The following is a 24,176-nucleotide window of genomic DNA, read 5'->3' on the forward strand; positions in this document are numbered from 1 at the left end:
CAATATCGGCAACAAGAAAACATAATTGATCAAAAATATTTTAAATTTCTCCTTTTTCTTTCAGCCATTCTTTTAAAGAACGGATATAACTAGTGCCTAAGTAAAATTTTGTTAGTAAGTTGGGTAAAGCAAACTGAAACCAGAATTTGCTGGTGATCCGTTACCTCTGTGATGCAAAATGAGATCCAGCAGAGTTTTTCAGTGGAGGACAGACCCTTCTTCGTATTTTGTATCGAACGAAGGAGCTTTCAAACGACCATCATGTTACATATACACAGTTCAGATGCAATTATATCGAGTGAAGCTGTACGCTTAGCTCTCGTCAAATCAACCGCAAAACCTGAGCTTGACATGAAGGATACATACTCAAAATGCATACAGCTGTACCTGGTAGCGCGTTTAACTCTTTACACCCAAACATAGTATTTATATTCTCCATACTGTTCCTTATACACTACCTAGAGCACTGACAAGAAGAATTCAGATAAAAATCAAGATTTTTTCAAGTTTTTGATTATTTCCTTATTTTCAAGAGCCTAATGTTTGATTCCACATGAATACCATAATGATGCGATCAGAAAGCGCGCGAAAACGCCGGGCGACCAAGTTGCGACTGGTCTTAGATTTGCATCTGATTGGTTGAAAATTGGCGTGAGTTTTCTCTGGACCAATCAAAAAGCGAAACAAAGAAAAACCAAAGCAATCCCGGATTTACTTTCGACACTCAGTTGATGGTTGCTCTGGTAACCAAGCATTATCATCGATCATTCGGCAGTGCTGTGGGAGGGTGGAGATGAGTTTTTGACAATGCCCCGATCAAATACAAAGTGCTCCGTGGAGTAGTTTTTGAGTCATGTTCCTTTTTTCCTCCTTTTGATTTGCTGCTCTGGTAATCCTCGACTGAGGATGCTATATTCTTTACAACCTCTTTTTCGTCTAGTTTGTGAGACTTGACAAATTTCAGCTGTTTTAGGTAAATCTCGATTCTTCTTCTGGCCAGTCGCCTTCGATTGGGAATCAGTATTATCTTTTCTTTCTGCTGCTCTTTGTCATTTTCGTCTTTTACTTTTTCCACTTGTTCTTCTTTTGGGCGTTTCTTCGCCTCAGACTTTGGAATCGGGGGCAGAAAAGTATTGGTCCCAGTAACGGTGTCCATTTTGACCACCGTCACTCTTCGCTGGGATTGCGCAGATGATGTTCGTCCGGCACATTTATATTTGTCTTTTTCCTTACTAGAACCGCCAACAGACATTCTTCCATCAACTTTCAATGTTTCTGCGCGATTGTTTAGTGCGCTTCTTCTCCCGTCCCATGAACGGGGGAGGAACGAGTCACCATTCGCCTGAGCCCGGAACACTTTCCTTGCAAACATTTGACTAGCATGGTCATTGATGTTAACCCAAGCTTGCTTGGACTGCTTTGTCTCTGACACATCTTGAATCTTTTTTATGAAACCGTCAGGCCTATCACTGATCCTTAGCCATTCCTTATCCATCTCTTTTCGATCTTTAAGTTGCGTTATGTTGAAGCTTTCCAAAGATTCTTCTTCATTCTCATTTTTGTTTAATTCCTGTTTGGTTGCCTCAATCTGAGACAAGTCATCGGTGGTAGATTCTGTCACTTTCTTTTGCTGTTGGGAGTCGTCTTCTTGAAGACTTTTCTCAAACTCATGGAGTTCTCTCGACTTGAACAGCTTTGTTGGCTTTGGTGTGGGGTCACTGTCGACCTGATTTTGAACAGCAACATCGCGATGCATCTCTTGGAGAACAACTTCAGCCAGATGAGATTGGCTCTCTGATGAACTTTCTAGCAGTTTAGCCAGTGGAATCTTTCGATTTAACAAATCGCTGCTGTGAAATCCAACCTTGGGCTTCTTTATGTTTCTTCGCACAAAAGTCCATCTAGTTTTTCCGGCTCTTTCCCTTTCCAGACGCTGCTCTAACTTTTCAAGTTTTAGCTCAAGTCGCTTCAAATTCTGCTGGCCATGCATTCTTTGATTTCTCGTTCGGTCTGTTTTCTGGAGCAGTTCTTTGGTTCGTTTAATTTTTTCCTCCAAGTCTGTCTGAACTTCTTCGAGTCTCTCGACTTCAGTCAATTTACGAGTCTCGGTTTGTTGTTCAGTGCAATCATCCCCACTGTCTTCGCTTACCGGGTCGCTGTCGAATCCGTTGAAAAATCTATCATTATCGAAGAATATGTCAGAAGAAGTTTCTGACTGAATTTTCGACTTAATTTCTTGTCCCCGGTTTCCTGCGAAGTTTCGAGTCAAGGATGAAGAACTTTGATAAGATTTCTCGTCGAGTTTCAATTTAATCTCGTGATCTTCAGGATCTTCTGCATCAGCGATGTCCTCGACCAAACTTTTAACTGTTTTCATATGCCGCTGAAAGTTTCGTTGATGAATAATTCCGGGCCTTTTTGCAGTCGTTGTCTTCCTTAGCATCGCGGAAGGCATTCCTGCAGGCGAGCTTCACCAACCTTCACAAGGGACACGTCAATAATGGATGTGTCAAGATGGTAACATCACTTTTCTCTTTGTTATGTTGGTAAGAACTTTCTAGGAAGGACATAAAAGAGTAATTTTCAATTTTGTTGGCAGAACACTGCGTGAGTTTGAAGCGATATCAAAACAACTTCCATCACCTTGATAATTCAATATTAGCTTTACGTAAGTCGTAATGAATAATTAAGTGCAATTTTAGATGTCGATTTATTTCGCTCCTATTTGCAGAGTACCCTAATTGAAAATACATTAAAAATTTGAATGAAATAGTTCCTAATTGTGAAGAAGCTGTTTGAGATATTCAAATACACCAAAAGCAAAAAGTTGTTACAGGGAATATTTACAGTCAAGAATTCGTACCCATCAGTGCTATTGTTTTAATAAGGAATGAACACAATGTTTTTGCATAATTTATAAAGTTATTGTCATAACAGTTTGTTTTAAATTCAAATTCCACAAGAAAATTTCCGATAAAAGCAAACACCCATAACTTTATTCAACTATTCCATTGAGTTTAGAGTTTTTTTTCAGATATTACAACACTTTTGCAAGAAAGTGGTTCATATTGAAAGAGTGGAAGAGCTTTCTGGAATGTTACCTTAATATATTTTGAAAAGAAAATAGTTTGTATTTCGGCTTTAAGTAGTACCACCTGCAGCCCAAATCGTGCACTAAGGGTATAGTCAAAGTCGATATTTTTAGAAACAGCAAGAATTAAAAGCTTTAGCTGTAAGCTAAGATATAAGAATAATTTCTCATGCCTACACGACAAAGGACTACGACCGCTAAAATTAGACAATGAAGGATGGAAAAAAATTGTATTAAATTTGTCTGATTGATAATTATCAATGAAAGGTAACGGATTTCAGGCTCAACATACGACTGTGTTACCGGTTTTGGTGTACTTGAAGTCATTTACACGGCTTCCACAATTGAGCCGGGAAATCAGATCACCGGTACGTGATGAGCGAACTTTAATCATCGCGCGCATTATTAGTTTCGACGTTGGAGTTCAAATAATGGACTGGTATGCTTGAATAAACGCATCACAATTTTGCAGATTTCTTCCGCCACCAAGAGGTATGTAGATAATTAAAATCAATCATTAATTAAGTTGCATATGATTTATAAAGTCATTGGCTGAAGGCAGACCTCAGCCAATCAGAATGACGGTCGTCATTCTCAAGTTTCTTTCGCAATCTCAATCCCAGGGTGTCAATTTGAGCCTGCTTGAAAAGGCTTTGTTGAAATATAAAAGCCTTCCTGACTCCTCGTGAAGTTGTAGAAACCCAAGGCTCACAAGTGGCTGTTTACAGTATTGAACCCTCAATACGGTTTCATTAGGGCATCGAGAGTGCCCCTTGGGAAGTTTAAGAAGTGAAATTTTGAGCTATTTTCAACGTAATATCCCCTTCTTCAGTGTCAAATTTGAACAAATAATGAAGAGTTCTTCATCTGACATGACAAACTTTACTGCTAGTAAAAATTTGCGTTGATTTATATTTACAATTATACCTTTGTGTAAAAATTTTACTCACGTGTAGACTCTACTTTGGGTGATCACTAAACTCTGTATATTTGAATGCAATCATGTTACAGTCTTAACCTTTTACCACAGGATTCTGTTACGGCAAAATCAAATGATCAAGATGCAACAAAGAATAGAAACATGCTTACGACCATTGCAATTTCACAGGTACGCGCATGACTCCAGACAAAACGTGTTACCTTTTCAATTGTTTTTCATTCGAGGACAACTTTTTCAAACAAACCAATGGTGTAGCCATGGGTACCAAAATGGGACCTAGCTATGCCAATCTTTTTGTAGGTTTTGTCGAACACCAATTCTTTAGCCAATACAACGGCTCCAAACCTGAACTCTACGGTCGCTACATCGACGACTGTATCGGCGCCACCTCCTTTACCAGAGAGGAGCTGACTCAATTCATAGCCGCAGTCAATTCTTCTTACCCGGCTCTGAAATATACCTGGGAAATTTCTGACGATCCTCTATCCTTTTTAGACATCAAAGTTTCAATTGAAGGCCACGGTTTATGCACTACTGTGTATTACAAACCTACAGACTCGCATAATTACTTGTTTTATTCGTCTTCGCATCCATCTCACGTTAAGTATTCCATTCCTTTTTCTCAGTTTCTAAGACTTCGTCGTTTATGTAGTGATGACTCTGATTTCCACCACAAATCAGAGTCAATGTGCCAGTTTTTCGATAAACGTGGTTACCCTGATTCTGTCGTTCAAGCGGGTTACCACCGCGCCCAACTTATTGATCGACATTCAGCACTACTAACGTCGCAAAAGGAAGATTCCGACCGCATTCCATTCACTCTCACGTTTCACCCTCACAACCACTCAGTTAAACCCATCATTCTTAAAAACTTTAAATTACTTCAAAACGATCCAGAGACAAGCACTATCTCTTCGCAGCCTCCGCTCATTTTATTCAAACGCGACAAAAACATAGGAAATTTTTTGGTCAGAAGTTCTTTTCAGACTAATGACCAACCAGGCACTTTTAAATGCGCCCGTGCACGATGCAAAACGTGTCCTTTCATTCACAACACTGAGAAAATATCGGGACCCAAACGATCCATTAAGATCACCGATCACTTCACGTGTACCTCCGCCAATGTAATCTATTGTATAACTTGCACTTATTGCAAAAAGATTTACATCGGCGAAACAGGCAGAAGACAAGGTGACCGATTCCGAAAACACCTTCGCGACGTGGAGAGGAATGACAAGGACACATCGAAACCAGTCGTTTGACATTTTAATTTACCCAATCATTCTAAGCAACATATGGCAATCTGCGGTCTTTCGTTACACTTAGGTAGCACGGAAAGCCGCAAAACTCTTGAACAAAGGCTCATCTTTCAAACCGGCAGTCTAAATCCCACAGGTATCAACGAACGCTTTTCATTCCACTAATTTATTCGTGTTTTTCTCGTTGCCATGTTCCCACCAATCACGTAGCTCCATTTTCTGCCTTTAAAAGCACACACAACCCACAATTCCTAACGCTCGAAACGTCAGCTTTTATAACCGTAACGGTGGCCAATTTACCATTTCAACTTTGTTGATATATTCAAATTATTTCGTTACCCCCACCGACGCAGCGCCAAACAGTTTCTTTAGAAACTATCAGCATTTATTCATTTGTGTTACCTTAACGTTTACTATGAACAAAAATAATATTTCTACATTCAGATGAAGAGCTAAATTATGCAGGCCCTTTGATTGGTTCTCACTTCTTACTTATGATCGACTGGAGGACAGACGAATAGAATGACATCAACATTAACAGAATTTTTACTTTTTGATGATATAACACAAAGTAGACTAAACGTTGCGGTGGGTCTGTTCAGGAAGGGCCATAGAAGACGTCAAATGTAACAAGAACATCAATGACACACTCGGCTCCGCCCTCGTGTGCCCCTTTTTCGTTCTTACCAGATTTCGACATAGTCCGTGTTCTACAGACGCAAAGCGACATGGGATATATTTGTTAAATAGACTAACAAGCGGAGAATAAAGAGAAACAAAAAACCACAAAAAAAGACGAAGAAGTCTTGACTGCTGACGTAATGGATCGGGTAGGAAGAAAAAGAATATTTTAGCTGGCATCTATCCTAATAGAAAAAAATCTTAACTTTGAAAAGAGTCAAGAATTTAATCGTTTATTTGCCAATAGTTTATTGGCAAATAAACGATTCACAATCTTCAACCCATTTAGTATTAAGTTTGTTTGAAATTTCATTTAAGGCTGTGTTAGACAGGAATCACGCGCTTTATATTGGACTACCATTCTATCAATCGGCATCGCTAAAGGAAGAAGTTGATGACATCTCTGAGTCAGAGTCGTCCTCCTGCGCCGGTACTGGGCCACCATCGGGGGCTGGAGCATCAGGATTCCTGGGGAAAAAAAAGCCACGAAAAAAAACTTGATCAGTACATCAACGGTATTAAAATTGCGCCGTTATTTGAAAAAAAAAAAATCTTTACATAATTCTTTGCCAGGGTAATGAAACACTCGAAAGACGGGGGAAAGGCAAATAGCAACAATTCTTCGAGGGAGAGACAACCGACAACATAGGACATGCTTGTCTAAAACAGGGCGGCAAATATGGGCTCTGCCATGATAATAAATGTCATCAGTATGGTAAATGAAAAGAGAAAGGATCTTTAACAGATTTGCCCACAAAAAAAAGGAACTTTTGTTTTACTGAGAAACTAACTAAAGGCAGTTTCTCATGTAAGGTTCCAAGTCGGAATTTGGATTTTTCAGAATTTACAAGTTACCACTCAAAGTATAGTTCACCTTTCTAATACTAAATTTTTTAATGAAAATCAGTGAAGGGAACTTGGTTTTGTATCATGATAAAACCCTTTCACTATTCTCCTCTCCTGTTGGCTGATAGTGCAATGATTAACAAAAAAAAAATTACAATTCATATGGCTATTATTTCAAGCCTCTAAGCATTATACAATTATGAAAGAGAGAGAAACAAATATTTCAAGTAAACATAAAGTGCTAGAAAATCACAACTGGCAGGAGGCCGACCAGTTGGCTATTTACACAGCGCAGCTGAGGAGTTGCATTTGAGGCGATGGAGAATAAATCCAGTGAGTAACAGGGTGGAGGACTTGAACCCAGGACCACCAGATTACAAGTCCAGTGCCCTAACCACTCACACATGTCACCTCCTACTATACTGTGTGGAGAAGTAACATGTCAATCATTTCTGTGAATGAAAAGGTTATGATTAATCAAAAATAGGTGAAAACTTTGAAAACTGGCTGACATTGCGATAAAAGTAAGATCATCGTGATGCTTAATACTTACTCTAGCAAACTTGGGTCTAGGCCCTCTGCTTGCATTTTGGGAGCAATTGCCATCAGTGGGACACCCTAAAAAATGCCAACATAAACATGACAACTAACCAATGCAAAAGTGCCCCCTTAAATTTATACTGAATTTACAAGAGAATTAAACAAGCCTCATGGAACTTTGGAATGATTTAAAAAAAGGAATAAAAAAGCTGGGTCAAGATTTCTATTTGAATCCTTTCTGTTTTACAGTGAAACAAAATAAACCTGTTCAAATCAGAAATATCAACAGAGTCGCAAATTAAGAGTTCTTGAAAGGGAAACAACTTCTACATGTAGTCTTTGGAATTTGTGAGAAGTAGCAAGTGGCAGTGGCAATTGTCACAACATCTGCATTTTGCTTTCTTCCTTAATAAAATTGGCCTTTGCCTTAAGCTATGTGGCAAAATACTCACCACTTTAATCATCTGAAAGTATTTGGCATATCTTGGATCTTTGGAAACAGTCATTGCTAAAACAAAAGCCTCCTGGTTAGCTCAATTGGTAGAGTGCCGGACTGTTGTGCGGGAGGTCGAGGGTTCAAGCCCCAGCCAGACCAACACTCAGGGTCTTAAAATCAATAACTGAGGAGAATTTGCTACCTTTCTATAACATCAAGAAATGGATAGATATTCTAGTCTTCTCGGACAAGGGTGAACAAACCGCAGATCCCATCTCCTGCAGGGCTAGGGGTAGGAGACGTTAATTTCCCACGCATGAGATTACAGTGTGGTGGATGTCCTCCCCTGGGGTGGGATGGGTGGGTTTACTGGGCCTGCAGTAATTGGCGCAAGCTCTTGCGGTGTCCCTGCCTGTCGGCGAATCTAATAAATTATAAATTAATTTAAAAGGAAAATAAGAAAGGTTTTTAATTAGCTTTTTACTAGCACTTTCTTTGTAGTTTTATTGTTTGTTTACACCTGCAAAAATTTCTTATATTTCTTATGTGTATATATACATATATTTACTGTATTTCACTCCATTCACTTGACAATGACCAAAGCACAGTCGAAATGTCGTGTTTTACCGTTGATTTCTATCGTCAGAAGTTTTAAGAAACCCTTGCTTATAAGAAAGGAGAAAATGATTTAATGGTTGTTTACTTCACACAAAATTCTTTTTTGTGATATCAGAACATAAAAGCGTCATGACACAATGTTTTGAATTGCTTTCACCCTATGCCTAACTATCTTTTTACAAGGATACCTCACAAATGCCTCAAAATTTTAATTTGGTGTGATGGGAAAAATAAAGGGAAATGAAATATATAGTTAGGGGAAAAGACAAGGATAGGAGGGATTGACATGGATTGCAAGTTATATAAAGGGGGTAAGATTCTAAAGAAACTGTGACAGTGGTGCTGTGTTGGTTATAATAATAATAATTATAATAATAATAATAATAATAATAATAACAATAACAACAGTGGTACAAGATACAAAGAAATATTGCTGAGAACGCAGAAAGCTTTATTAAGTAGCACTCTGAACATTGCAAGAACATTTAAACTGGTTACATCGTAAGAATTTTAAGGACATTATGATTTGGTTTTTATGAACAGTATTTTATGAACATTTTAAGTTAAGGATATATTAAGAGCTGAACAGTACATCATGAACACATAAAAAAAAAAAAATCTTAGTATTGGGCCAATTGACACTTTTATTGTTTTATATTGATCATTTATATTTAAGTAGCTATAGATATTATTATAGTTAACAGTCCTGTCATGCAGATAGGCTACTAATTTTCGCCCTATCTTGCTTAAATCAATAGCATCCAAATGTGTATACTGCAATATTATAATATTCGAGTATTTATCCAGGATAGCCCTTCAGTACAAAGTACTGTTATCAATGAGGTCTTGCCTATTCCCACCCATCCCACCCCAGGGGATGAAATCCACCACACAGTAATCTCGTGCGTGGGAAATTAACGTCTCCTACCCCTAACCCTGCAGGAGACGGGATCTACAGTTTGTTCGTCCTTGTCCAAGAAGACTAGAATATCTATCCATTTCTTGATATTATAGAAAGGTAGCAAATTCTCCTCTGTTATTTTAAGACCATGGGTATAGTGGGTATTGCAAGATATAATTTGGTTTTACCAACCAAGTTTATGATGTAAATTGGCCATTTATGCTGAGGCTTTGAGCCTTAGCCATTTGTCAGGGCAAATTATATAGTCTAGCTGAGACCAATAATTGTTGATTTTGGCAGTCTGGAGTTACTTGAATTGATTTTTGAGTATAGTTTTTCCAATTCCTTCAAAGGAAAAGTGCCTATTGTACAGTCTGTCTTCCTTTCTTCAGTAAACTGACAGTAGGCGATGTAAAGCAATTGCATCAGTTGCTAAGCTTACCTGGTTTCTCTGGTTCAGGAGCTGATCAGTAAATTTCATAGAAAATTTAAAAAGATACAAAAAGCAATAAGTAAATTGAGACAGCTGGACAACAGGTAACAAGGTGATAGGTTCAATAGCTGGTGCATGCTCCATTTGGCTGAGATAAGGTGACCAACCTTCTATTTCAATGAAAGGATCTACACATTGTTTCAAATCGTAAGCGCTAAGTCTATAAGCTGCTGACATATCGAGAATTATTCAACTATAATGACAGACCTATTTCCTTAATGTAGAAGATGAGCCCATCCTGACTAACATAACAAAGACACTTCCAAATATATCAGTGTTCCTGTGCTGAAACTTTGCAATTATCACGTGGTCTTTACAGCAGCAAAACTACTATTGAGGATTTTTACAATAAACTAATTGAAAGTACTTGTATAACAATTCTTTGCAAAAACTACTCAGACTAAGTTCTCAGTAATTTGATTCTCACCTGGTTCTTCTGTGGGAGGTGGAAGGGATGCCTGTGTGGATAATAAAGGTAAAGAGCAGTTAAACGGCCCAAAAGACTATCTAGCTTTTCCTACTTTCATTGCATTACACCACCTGCAATATTACCACCCCTTCCCCACTACATGGCCTTCCAGTCCAGAACAGGGCCAATCCCTAGAATTTCTAAAGGTTACTCTTATTTGGCAACCAACACTAGCTCTATTGGGTAGGGCAAGTAAAATGTTTTCTAAAGTACACAAGATTGTGAGAGGACTTGAAACTGGACGTTAAAATAAGGAGTCCAACACACACACCGATGGAGAAAAATGTCTCTGATGTATATATATTAAGAAATGAGAAGGGAGGCTTACTTCTAAAAAAGTTTGGGTTTGCATGTTATGCTAGAGTGTTAACCTAGAGCCTACTGCCAGTGGTTGTTTAGAGGATTCACCAAATTGACTTCACTGATGCTACACACCAAAAGGTAGTGCTGGTTTTCACTATTACACCATCGTCAAAACCATTTAACAAATAAAGTCAAGAATCAAAGAGATAAAAGAAGGTAAATACCAGGTATTCAAACACTCTCACAAAAGTACAAAAGCTTAGAAATTCACCCTTGCCTTCTCACAAGTTGAAAACCCTATCAAATTGAAAATTTGTTAAAAAAAAAGTCGTCAGGTGTTCTAATAGCTAACTAAACTAATATCTCACAAGGACTGATAATAACTTTGATGATGTCATGTGAAAACCAAAAGTTAAGGCTGAACTGTCACACTGTTGTCATTTGTTAACTTAACCCTTTGACCAGCATGTGATTTCTCCTTACAATATCACACCTGAACCACACATTAAGAATACAGGAATTGATCGCCAACTAAAGAAACTCTATGACTTGATTGTTAAACAAAATCTCCTTGCCAGCACCTTAGAAAATGTATAGAGAACTGTATGGAATATATGCATACTGATATTACAGTTTATTATATGGCTGTGTCTCACAAGGACTGGGAAGTACCGAATTCACGAATTCAATTGGCTGAAATCAATATTGAAAGCGGTCTAGATTTCCCATCTAGACCAGCATCTAGACCACTCTAGAAAAAAAAGGTACAAAGAGTATAAAAAATTGGCATATAAGACACAGCCATATAATAAACATCTTTAATTTATTAACTGAGCTAGGTCGGTCTGTATGGGAGAATCTTGACCTCGGTCGCTGGTACAGACCTCACTGCATTCGGTCTGTACTGGCAACCTTGGTCAAGATTCTCCCATACAGACCTCCCGCTCGGTTAATAAGAACTAAGTAAAGAGTTAATATACTTCTGCTGATGGTTGTGGTGCACCAGGAGCTGGAGGAGGAGCCATGCCCGGAGCAGGAGCAGGAGCAGCTGCTTCAGGCTGACTTGGTGCAGGTGTTGACACTGTTACATCCTCAAGGCCTGGGATAGATGCTAACTACATTGCAAATGATAAAAACAAATTGACCATATAATTATTTTTTGTCATGACCAAAATGAATGGTCAGAAATAAAACCAATCAGTTAAGATCAATGATTAAAAGAAGGTACACTTGCAAACAAAACCCTTGAGGAAACTACTGCAGGCAAAGAGAAGAGTTATTTTCATTCCACTGTATGCATTGTACTATTCCTGACCCTTTTCTCTTTTTTCAATGCCGCTTTTAAGTTGTACTTTTCTCAAAAAATATGTTTTGATTAACAAAGACACGGCAACTTCAGCTAGGGAAGGAGGGGAGTATTTCTTCCTTTGATTTTGAGATGAAATACAACTATGCCTTGCAACAAATTTTCTCAGCAGTTTTGTCCACATTGGTTTCTAGTAATTGTATTCCAGGACTTGAAGGTTGTACATTAATGAAGTACAGACTGTGAACATTTTATAACATCTCAACTTTAAATTCTGACATTTTGAGTGAGCGTGAGGAGTCTATCACAGACACAGCAATGAATCCTACCTTAGCTTCTAAAATGCTCATCATTATTTCAATTCTCTGAATTTTATTGGATAAATCTGCTAATTTCTGCAATTCAAAAACATGAGGTACAAACAATTACTCACAATCACCTTTCCTTTACCATTTCTTGCTAGATACACTGGAATCTCTCCTTTGGGACACCTCGATTCAGGGGAAACCTTCACCACTCAACACACAATTAATCCCAAAGATTAAGTACACACTTGTCACCATGACCACACTGAGCCTTTAGAACTTACATGACCTTTCAATAACACATACAACATTTGAAATAAATACCCCACAGGATTCCAAGCCAGACTTATGGAAAACAACGTTATTTCTTATAGAAAGATGTTTTTTGTTTTGTCACAAGCATGGAACAAAGAAAAAAATTCTGAGTCCCCATAAGTCAAAGGTCTGAGGTTTGATTCCTCGTAGGGACTCAAAATTCTTTTTGTCCAATGCTCATGACATTGAGATGAAAAACATCCTTCCACATTTTTTTCATCGACCTCAAAACCTTCCATCTTTCTTGTTTTTTACAAAATTTCATTTCTTGGTGGTTAACTATTCACCCAACCATATTGAATTTGTGCAATATGAAAACATTTTTGCAACAAAGTAAATTTTAAAAATATATGGCTAAAGCAAAATAGCCATAATGGCTCATTTTTTTGTAACAGATACTCACCTCTTCACAAACACATGAAAATCTATTCAGAAATCTAACAGAGTGAGTAATAAAATGATTAAGGAATGCCAAGGTTCTCTTGTGATTTATTGGCCCAACCTGTAAACCAAGTAAAGATCAATCATTCAATTTCAGATTTTAACAGGGCTATGCTTGTTGCATTTAAAGGGTTTTGCCATTAGAATTCTTGTAGCAAAGTCCAAGCAAGTTGCACTCAAACAAGAGACAAGGAAGCTAGGACTAGGTTTCCCTATTTCTCTTCAGGAAACCAAGGCAGCAGACAATTTTGATAAGTATGTGCTAATTAGGGTAGCCCATGTTAACCCTGCCCATATCACCCGATGAAATTTCCCAAAATTTTCAGCAAGGGTGTGACTCTATACTCTCTAATCTACTTGTAACAAAGATAACACTGAGATTTGATGAGAACTGTTCATGAGGGCCTCCAACAGATTAATTTACTAATGACATGGTTTGTGAAAAAATCACAAGACTGAATATTTTAAAGAGCTAATGCTGTGTTGTCTAAGAAATTTTTGGTTCCAAAACAACATGCCAGTCCATCACAGATAGTCAATCTCCCATGCTTACTCCTATATGGACAGAGGAGAGAGAGAGAGAGAGAGAGAGAGAGAGAGAGAGAGAGAGAGAGAGAGAGAGAGAGAGAGAGAGAGAGAGAGAGAGAGAGAGGGGTAGTACAATGTCCTGTTAAAGTTACGTGCCAAACATAACAAATATAACAAAACGTACAAATGACCTTAGCTGCGACTCAGACCGAAGGGTCAAGCAAAAAACTTGGATTCATGGTCTGTCGTACTCTGATGCGCAACGTATTTTTGTTTGCAGACGGGATATATATGTACATACCCCGGTACCCACACTGGAAATTTGTGTCCCTGAGCAAGAAAATACCATTTCCGGGGAGGCTAGGCGTAATTTCAATTTTTTTCCAGAGTTCCTGGACCCTGCCAAATTAGAGTATTTCTTTTCTGACTTTTTCTTTTATTAACTACCTAAAATCTTATTAGATACTTCCCGGAAAATACGTGTTACTAATTTTAACTCAAATACCTTGGTATAATCCACATTTGGCCCTACGATAGGTAGACCATCGCTGTCCATTTTTCCTTATCTATTAATAAATTGAACTACTGCTGGTAATTAATATCTATTCCACGTTTCTTTAAGGCGGCAACCCACTGGAAAGAAATCAAAATTAAGGTCAGTTACTGTGGCCTCCGTGTCAGCCTCCGTACCATTCGCTTTCGGTTCGTTCGGTTCGATATTTTAACACGAAAAACGCCCCCAGTATTCTTGTACAGCAGTAGCCCTCCACGTCAGATAAGAATCCCTTAAATTAGCCACGTGACCAAAGACGCTACGTGTTTTTGTTTCGCCCGTTTTCGCATAATGAGGGCTGGTTGAACTGAAGTTTTTTGCCTTTTTGAGAGGTTTTTACATCCCAATTCACGATGGAGGGACAGAGACCACACGAAGTGACTCTTTTAATTTTATACTTGGTTACTGCATTGGTGTTGGGCGCAAATGTAGAAGGAGAGAGCGATTCTTGTCGAATGGGGCAGCGATATACTGGCGAAATGGTCAGTATCGCAAAGGCCAAGGAAAACGCTGAGCGAGAGAATGGAATTGTTACCGTCCCTAAGGGATCAACTGTGAACTCTCCCTCAGAGTGTGAACAAGGTTGCTGCGGTTATGATAACTGTACAGTTTACCTGTTTTACCCACATCCACCCAACCTTGGCGAGCACAAAAACTATAATTGTTACTACCTCAACTGTCGGCCTCAAGAGCTGTGTTCTGAGGCTCTTGTTAATGTAAGCGATAGAGCGGAGGGATCAGTGGTTGGGATCCGAGATCTGCAACAAGGTAAATGAGCTGGTGCCTGTGCATTTACCAAATTCTTTGTATGCACAGTACAATACATGCTAGGGTGTGACAGCATAACAAGTTCGTAGTTTTGTGTCGATCTACTTAATGACACTTATACTTAACACTACTTTTTGTGTTGGCTTATTTACGTTTTTGTTAATATAATTAAATTTTCAGCCTCACGCTATGTTGCTGCTCGTGGGTTTACAGTTTTTAGTTCCGTCGCTACTTATAAGTACGGGGTAAATATATCACTGCACGTTCAGATTCAGTCGTATCGTTTCAAACCATATTCTGATTATTCTTACTGAAGACAATTCAAGAAGAGCTTGTTCAGACTATAATGAATTGAGGGGCACAATTAACATAAAATCTCCTCAAATTACGATTTAGGAGCTTGAATAAACAATGCGTAGATACACAAATTTTTACTGCACTGCTGGTGTTACTAGGGTAGTTGGAAAACAGCTCACCGATCAAATTACACAATAAAAGTTGATGAACCAATAATTGTGAGGGAATGTTTCCCTTTCAAGTTTGTGTGACATCAATAGTTTTCAGTGCACTAATGATCGGTTCAAACTAGTTTGGCTCCTTGTTTGTGTTTGGTAATATAATTGGTAAGTTTAATTGAGGTGATCCTGGTAACATTAGTAGTGCTGTGAATCAAATATGTTTTGGGTGATGTGAAATGTTTTAACTCTAGATTGAAGACTTGATTGCTACACATTGCACATTCACATCTCTTTAAATATTCAGTTGCACAGTATGACATAATTACCAACAGAATAAGAGGACAGGACTTAAAACAGAATTAAAAGATAGAAGAGAAACCAGCAACCTGAGTTTGAATTTGCATTATTATGTGTGGCATGGAATTGTTATGTTATTATGCTACACATAATAATTATCTAAGAACAAAAATGGCTACAGGGATTACTTAGATTTGACTTTATAAATAGACTGCATAGAAGCAATCTTGCCTTTTGAAGCAAAGTCCTAGCTTTGAGTCTTGAGCCTTAAAAGACTTTTATGTAATGGACTGAGAAGCTCTTGAATCATTTATCTTAACACCATTATGCAGGGGCTGGGGGCTGTGCTCTATGTAATTCTTAATTTGTTTCATATTTTTTTCCATGCATGATATGACTTAATTTTATTCTTAAGTAGGTAATATTCTTTGTAAATAATGTTTATCCATTTTATTTGTGTCCCCACAATAGTATGAGATATCTCCCAAACTAAAAGGTTCTTTGACATGTTAATAGAGTTTCTATCTGTCTATCTATGTATATTCTCCATAATGTTCTCTAAACATTTTCTAAGGTGCTGACAAGGAGAATTTGTTCAATAATCAAGAGCTTCTGTAGTTGGTGATCATTTCCTTTATCCCCCCTGAGCTTAATTTGTGATTTGAGGATGGCATTCCAAGGTGTCACTCTTAGTGATTAAGAGATTAAAAGCTTTAAACTTAAATTTTATGTTTTTGACTCAAATTTCTTTTGAAGAGAGACTACCTTTTTGTATTAATATGGATTTTGTAAAATGTTTTGACTTTGAGTTCCTTGTGTCCTTCAGATAATGCAGTTATGCCCCAAGCAGATGGAAATGCAGAAAAGAATTTGTCCACAGAAAAACCAGCCTCTGAAGTGACGAGTCCTCCCGCTGATCTGTCACATGCTGATGTTTCATCTGAAAAGGTGAGTGGGAATGACTGAAAGCCATTTGCATGTAGTTGTTACAACCCAAAATTTTGCCCCTTTTGACCTTTTGTTCCTGTAAAGTTCTTGGTTAATCTGTGGACTAGCTGTAGGACATATTCTATTTCAGTTAATTCTACTTATAGGTCTAAAGTACACCTTTTTGACTTCCAAATTGTACATTTGAACACTGATATCAATGATCTGTACTCTGGAATGAGTAAGACCTTCACCTAATTTTCAGACAAGACAAATGCTACTCTTTGCACTATGGGAATGGGTTCTTAAATGCTGATTTCTGTTACAATGAATGGTACCACTAAAAAACTGGCTCATTTATCTCAAGGGATCAATCAAATGACCTTTTGCTTGGGAGAAGCAGCACTCTCCTCTGTGCCAAGCATACTTAAAGATTTCTATGTGCTTTCCGGGTGTAAATTACAAAGATAAAATATTACATGTCTTAACTATATCATTGTATAAGCTTATAGTTTAACATCAAGTCAGTTCAGAATTCTCAAGATCTCACTCTTTCATCATGAATTTTCTGAGTTGAGTCTCGTAGCCACATCCCTCTCTATTGTTTTCGAAACTAATCACTTCCCTGGTACTTCTTTTAAATGGAATGGTAGGTACATGCTAGTCTGTTTTTGGCCAGTGGATTTCCTAAATTATACATTTTAAGTTTGAAAGGTTGTTCTGTACCCTATCATAAATAGTTATTGATCTTTTTATTTTTATTATCAGTCATCTGCAACTCCTCTTCCAAAGACCTCTGCGAATAGCACTGAAAAGACAATTAATGTGACAATGAAAGTTGAAATTGAAGGTAAATTTCAGATAGAGATAACAAATTTGTTCTGAGATTAACATTTTGAAATCTTTAAAAGATGTTCTCTTCACTGTTGAACAAAGGGAATACAGTTGGCTCTCAATAATTCAAATGTGAAAGGGAAATGAAAAAAAACATGAATTTTTCAGCTTTTGAGATCTCAGGATCTGACATTGAGTGTCGGGAATAAAGGGGAAAATGGTGTTTGCTGTATCTCTGTATGAACAGAGAACATTTTAATCAATATTATTACAGTAAGAAGGATGAGTTTCGAAGAAGAAGAACCTTCAACACCAACATCAGTATGCATATTCTCCATACTATTCTCTATACATTTCCTAAGGTGCTGATCAGGAGAATTTGTTTAATGATCAAGAGCTTCTTTAGTTGATAAACATTTCTTTTATTCTTGAGACCTTAATGATTGTGTAGTTCAGGGATACATAGTATAAGGAGAAATTAGATGCTCTCAAGGTTTATGAAGTTAAGAACGTAGAGGTTTAATTTATCGATGACCTGCAAAACTTGAACTTCATTGTCAGTTGTTATGTGTAATGCAAACAAAAACAAAACAAAACAAGGAATACAAAACTTCCTCAAACTAGAGTCGATGTTCTGGACCACATTACAGCTTGTTTTACGTTGTCACTGGTTGAGGAAGATGGTATTAGTTTGGGAAAAATCATGTTGTAAATGAGTTATGAGGAAATGAAAACAGGTGGAAGTTTAAAGCATGAGTTGTTGAACATCCAAATTACCTAGGATGAAGTTACTGACAGTAATTGTATGAGAGAAATGAAAGGGAGATCAGTTTTGTTTAACAAATAGAGAAACCTTGACTGTGTTCTGTCCTTTTGTAAAGCACACGGGCAGCAGCTAGAGCATGAAAGAAGTGTAGCCTGGAGAAATACGAGACATAGTCAAGTGTTTCTCCCCATTTCTTGGATATTTTCATCACTGCTCACATTACAATAGTGCAAGTTGCTGGCTTGCTTGTTCCCAAGTTTCACCGACAATGAATGAAAAAAAATAGACCTTAAGTGCAAATTGGTAGATGGTGTGATGATTTTGGCTCAGCTCTGTGTTTTGTACTCTGATAGGGCATGCCCTTTCAACCAGTGACAGTGTGTGTTGTATCCAAATGTTATTATAATTTGAGTTAAGGTGGCTGAACACAGTTTTTGATATTTATGTTTCTTTCACTATTTTCTCTAAAACCCTTGATCTCTCAGTCGCCAAAACTGGCAGAAAGTAAGTTAACAACTCAAACTTGGTTTTTTTTTTTATAGTTAAGCTGACGTATGTGCTGTTGCCATGGTGACATGAATAAATTTAAACAGGCCTTTAAAATTGGTTTTGCTTATTTGTAGAAAATGTAGTCATTAGATTTTCTTTATAATTTGCAGGCAACGAGCTTGTAACGGTACTCACAAGTTAACACCATTTTGCTAACAATTTAACATAGAGGTCTTTAATTATCCCTTGCTTAAGGTTCACTCAATTAACTAGAATTTCCTTTGTTAAAATTAACTCAAATTTTTTCAGTACTCCAGTTACTTATTTCCTAAAGTATTTTCGTGCTAAATTTCGTGAAATTCTAATGGGTGGTTCTCAAGAAATAGGCATATTTCCAAGAAAGCAATTTTCCATTCAATCGCAATTTTTGACTTACTATGCATGCACTGCATTTAACTGGGTTCTTTCAGTAATGATGAAAAAGCTGAGAATTGCTGGGTTCTTTGCACCGTTAACTTTTCTAACATGTCTTTGCAATAAAAGATTAAAGCCCTCAACACACTGCGCCAACTATAGAGAAAAATAGCACAGATAGAGTGGATTTGTGTTGAGTAAATAAAAATGACCACTCTATTGACGGCATGTTTGTCTTTTAATCCTTGTGCGTGCGCTGAATTGCATCAGCAAAAGTGTGCGCGAAAACTGTGTTCAGCCACCTTAAGTTGATTGTTAAACAAATTCCCCTTACCAGCAGCTCAGGAAATGTGTGGAGAACAGTATGGAGATTATGCATACTGATGTTAGAGTGTAAAGGGTTGAGACTAAGACTAATTATCCTAAGTCATATGTCACATCGTCCCAGCTGGATGGGAAATGTTTTGCCACGATTTTTGATTAGCCACTTTTTTTTTGTGTGAAAGAAAATATTCATTTGGTATTTCAAAAACAAAAGGGAAATAAATGCTTGGTAATAATCTAAGTCTTGGATGAAGGTTGTGTCTTAAGTTGAAGACTGTGGAATTCTTTTTTTCTAGCCTCAGCAACATCACTTCCAAAGAAATTGGTCAGGGAATTGTATGGTGACAATCACACCACATATCCATCCCTGGTTATAGCTCTTGGATTTGGTATTTTGTTCCTTTGTGCTGCTGTTGTTCTGATCGGTCGTCCTTGGTGGTTTGCATTTCACAGACCAAGATATTCCAAAGTAGATTATCTAATGAATGGACTTTGACACCTCTATGTTATTGTTTTGTAACAATTGTATGATTCCACTTTGCCTGTGTCTGGGGTTACAACAAACAGAGAGGTGTTGAAATCAGAGAGGGGCACCAAAATGAATTGTTCCTGCCACACTTTGATGTCTCTTTTAATCTACTATTGAGGATGGGTACAGAAAAATGGAAATAGTTTTTTGATATGCATTCAATAGAGAGGGTAAAATATTGGTAATGATGACATCATTAATACATTGTCCTTGGAAACACCTTCATGGTAGGTATGAGAACCTATCAAATTGTGGGTATATGGGTAGTTTAGAACATAAATTTATAAATAGTAATATTTTGCGAGATATTGGACCACCATTCCCAACTTGTCATAAAAAATCTCCTATTTATTTTCACATATAATGTTGTTGTAGTTTAATATAGTGTGCATGTATATTAGCTGTAGTAGCTATAAAAACCTGTTATGTTGTCAAAGCAATTAATGTTTATCAAAAGAAAGAGCCTTCCGATTATGATGCTACTTTAAATTTGTATTTCGATTATTTTTTAGTTGTAAGCAAATTATTGTTTGTTGGGAAGGTGTGGTAATGGTTAGGTTATTTTATGACAAATTTACATAGCAAAAGTCTTGTTTCTGTTTCTAAAGATTTGTACATTGTACAAGTGGAAGAACAAAAGGACACGTAGTCCCCTACTAGGTTCATCCACCTAAACCCAACCCACCCATCCCACCCTGGGGAAGGACATCCATGACACAGTAATCTCGTGCATGGGAAATTAACATCTCCTACCCCTCCTCCAGGAGACGGGACCTCCATTTATTTGTCCCTATCCGAGAAGACTAGAATATCTAAACCATTTCTTGATGTTATTGAAAGGAAGTATATTCTTCTCAATTATTTTAAGACCTTGAGTGTTGGTCCGACCGGGGCTCAAACCCTCGACCTCCCACACAACAGTCCAGTGCTCTATCCATTGAGCTAACTGGGAGGTGGTCTTTATCACAAAATGTCATTTTTTCATTCATTGTTGATGTTGCTATGATGAAATTTGAATCTCTTCAATCAAGGCTTTTTGAAGATGCCTTAAATAAGGAGATAAAATAATGCTCTTTATTGTTTTCCTCCAAGAGATATGCAAGTGAGGGAAATACAAAACTAGAGATTTGTTGATGTCCTACACTCGACCAAATTTTCCATGAAAATGAAGGCATCTTAAATAATTTATCACAAAATGATTTTATTAAACTTGTTCCACAATTTAGGCATTATTGACAGTTTTAACATATCTTGATATTTGCCAATGATAGCTCCTCTTCATCACCTGAAAAGTGTTTGATGGTGCTTGGCAAATTTGATTTTACTAAATAAGTTGAAATCAGCAAAGAAATTAAATTATGCCAGAGAGAACTTGAAAGAGTGTAGTGCAATTAGAACAACAGTTTGTGTTATCAGTGAGTGTATTGTGGGATGAAAATTTTATCATAGTAACACTACAAGTTTTAAATGTACTATTTGAATATTTTGGCAGTTTCATTTTTATGTGGAGTCTAATTTATTCATGATATTCTTTATGTGGGAGAGGGTTAGGTTTGTCTTACAAACCCTAAACAAAAAAGAGAAACCATGTTTTGAATTTTTTAAGGATTTAATTTTAGTATTGAGTGGCGCTAGTGTGTATATAACTACTTCAAAGCTGTCACTGTCAGTGATAGGTACTAGATGAGAAGTTACATGTATTTAAAAATTTACGTACTTATCATGTTTGTTGGCTTACTCATTGACACCATAAAAAGGGGGAAGGTATAGAAGCATAGACATTTACATTAACGTTGGTACAATTATTTTCCAAGGTAAATAAAGTGGCATTTAGAAATGCTGATTAAAAATACATTGATTCCACAAACAATGACTTAAAAAAAGTAGATCCTTAAGTCTGGGGAAAAAAGACATTTAGCATGTTGAGAGGTAATCCAGTGGAGCAGTTTTCTTAAGTTGGTAAATGTGCTTTAAGTGAAATTGTTAACTTTATATGCTTGTAAAAACTACTACCCACAGCACACTCTCAATTAATATACACATGTATGTTTCTTTGTATCAGTTTCATACTCTAGTTAACAAATGGTAAACACCACAGCGTACACTATTGAGTTATGGATGCACGCGGCAGGTTGCTAAGCACGAAAGAAGCGTAAGAGTCGCTCGAGGCGATAGCCGAGAGCGACTCTAGCTTCTTGAGTGCTTAGCAAACCTCCCAAGTGCTTCCATAACTCAATAGTGTACGCTGTCGTGTTTACCATTTGTTTTATAACATAATATTGATACATCGTAGCTAAAGAGTTCCCTTTTATTTAACAAATCTTACGCGACCAGAAAAAACAAGCGCGCGCGTAAAAATAGTCTTTGCATTTGCTCATGTCAGCAGCGTACACCCATGGGCAAATGGGGGACGCTAAATTGACCAATCAGAGCGCGCGCTTTACTTTGGTTATGTTATAAAAGTCATTTGGCTTGTCATAAATACTCAACGTTAATACTGTGTATTAAACATGTAGTTTTGCAATTTTGTATTTATAAACCAGTGACTTTATACCTTTCTTGGGTGAAAATATTTAATGAGTGAGTTTAGTTAGAATATTTCTTTTATTAATAGAGAGAAAAGATAAAAGTAATATTTTTTTCTAGCTGAGAGGTACATATTCTTTTGTATTCATGTGGGTTAGTGTATTGTTCAGATCATTACAATGCGTCATTGGAAAGCTTTAGGCACAATAGTATCACATTAAAGAGAGGCACATTTTGGATTTGTTCAGATCCCCAAGCAGCTTCATAGGAGACATCTTGTTTATGAGTAACAGTCAGTTATGTTCATCCTAATTTAGGTGCACCTCACGGTTGATAAAAGCCTAACTGGTTGTCCTGAGAAAGTAGATTTTCTTGCAGTAGCAAGCCTGGGTAATGGTCTGGACAGGCTATTTAGGGCAGGTTGATTTTCTACTGAACTATTATTTCTGCATTTGTAATCCCTTAGAACCAGTAGCAAGGGAAAGTACCGGAACAATGATTTGCAATTCAGTTGTAGTTCATGATACAAAACATAATTAAGTCAAGTAGACTGTGCATTACAATGACTTACTCGATAATTGGTGAAATAAATTGTGAAGTAGACTGCTGTGACTATTTTAGATTAAATCCTTAAGAGTGGCAGTGGACGGCAGATAATTGGCTTTTGTTAAAAGCCCTGAATATGAGCAAAGAATGCGAAAGAACTAAAAAGATAGCCTACATTGATATCTCATCTCTATTCTGCTCCACCCTTAGTTGGTGTGATGTCACAATTGTTGAAATGAAAGATCAAATATAAATGTCTTTTTTTCCAGATTTGCTCTTTGAATATATTTCTTAAGAGGAAATGACTTTTTTTTTTTTTACCAGGATCAGAAACTTTTAAAGACATATTAAATAGTGAGAGAGTCCATTTGGATTTTAAGGGGAAATTATAAGATATGGTTCCATGAGCTCATCATTGCTAAGAAATTTATGGAAAGGAAATAAATGGGAAGCTGTTTCAGTCAATTGGACAGGTAAGAAAAGGCTGTTTGTGTGTACAATGTGCACAATAACAAGTTAACAATGGAAGAGGCTTTTGTCACCTTTATTCTGTGTGTTCAGAATGATAATTATTTTATGGAAAAGGTAACTTCATATGGAAGTAGTGCAAGAGGGAGGAGGGCGAGTTAAAGATGGGAACCTGGATGCTTCCACTGTGATGGAATAAAGGGAGACAATTTGGAGAGCATGGTTCAAAGTATTGGTTTTTAAGTATGGAAGAGTGTAAAAAAGAAAATAGTTTTAATCAAAATGTAGACTGCTTATTGGTAGGGGCTATTCCAGAAAAAGTTGGTTACTATAGTGCAGTGTTCAATCATATTGTTTTCAATTTTGTCTGTCTCTTATTTTTGCTTGATGTTAAATGGGTGCATGGCATTACTGAAGTCAAGCACCATGGTTCCCATCACTAACTTGGTCTGGTAGAATGCAAAATGATTTTTTTTTAACTTAAGCAATAGAATATTTTTAAGGGGAGGAGATGGAAGGGGGAGAGGTGATTTATGCTTACTTTAGTGTGGCCATAAATAAAGAACTTAACCTCTGGCGTACTTAGGGTTTCTGCTAATGCTATGGTATCCTCAGTGCAGGTGTCGTATTAGGGTGAGTTAACAATAAGAAGCATGTGATCATTTATTCAATCAACCATGTTTCATGTAGTGTTAAGAGTCAACAGTAGGGGGAGGGGTTAGAAGGGGCAAAAAGACTGCCTCACTCCTCCTTATTTTTTCATTGTTACTCACCCCATTGCTACAAATTTCCCTCTTCCCCTAGC

At 37.2% G+C, this 24,176-nt stretch overlaps 3 protein-coding genes across 4 annotated transcripts; 1 reads left to right on the forward strand and 2 right to left on the reverse strand.

Moving 5' to 3' along the window:
• Window positions 1-25: 25 nt before the first annotated feature.
• LOC111326747 (uncharacterized) lies at window positions 26-3,584 on the reverse strand. The gene is made up of 2 exons (XM_022930822.2): window positions 3,395-3,584; window positions 26-2,557 (listed from the first exon to the last, which is right to left on the reverse strand). Exon 2 carries the CDS (start codon window positions 2,453-2,455, stop codon window positions 758-760), a length of 1,698 nt encoding a protein of 565 aa, XP_022786557.2. The 5' UTR covers window positions 2,456-2,557; window positions 3,395-3,584; the 3' UTR covers window positions 26-757.
• A 2,069-nt stretch (window positions 3,585-5,653) lies between these two features.
• On the reverse strand, window positions 5,654-14,204 carry LOC111326765 (WASH complex subunit 3). Of its 2 annotated transcripts, XM_022930842.2 has the most exons (9): window positions 13,978-14,204; window positions 12,907-13,005; window positions 12,213-12,278; window positions 11,558-11,692; window positions 10,233-10,263; window positions 9,755-9,775; window positions 7,810-7,865; window positions 7,371-7,435; window positions 5,654-6,439 (listed from the first exon to the last, which is right to left on the reverse strand). In XM_022930842.2, the coding sequence occupies exons 1-9, from the start codon at window positions 14,026-14,028 to the stop codon at window positions 6,337-6,339; spliced, it is 627 nt and encodes a 208-aa protein (XP_022786577.1). In that variant the 5' UTR covers window positions 14,029-14,204; the 3' UTR covers window positions 5,654-6,336. The 2 variants fall into 2 exon arrangements, with proteins under 2 accessions (XP_022786577.1, XP_088590643.1); XM_088734517.1 differs by lacking the exon at window positions 11,558-11,692.
• A 73-nt stretch (window positions 14,205-14,277) lies between these two features.
• On the forward strand, window positions 14,278-23,952 carry LOC111326768 (uncharacterized). Its single transcript, XM_022930846.2, has 4 exons — window positions 14,278-14,793; window positions 16,375-16,496; window positions 17,244-17,325; window positions 19,599-23,952. Exons 1-4 carry the CDS (start codon window positions 14,379-14,381, stop codon window positions 19,796-19,798), a joined length of 819 nt encoding a protein of 272 aa, XP_022786581.2. The 5' UTR covers window positions 14,278-14,378; the 3' UTR covers window positions 19,799-23,952.
• Window positions 23,953-24,176: the final 224 nt, after the last annotated feature.

Source organism: Stylophora pistillata, chromosome 1, assembly GCF_964205215.1.
Source record: "Stylophora pistillata chromosome 1, jaStyPist1.2, whole genome shotgun sequence".
Lineage (NCBI taxonomy): Eukaryota > Metazoa > Cnidaria > Anthozoa > Scleractinia > Pocilloporidae > Stylophora > Stylophora pistillata.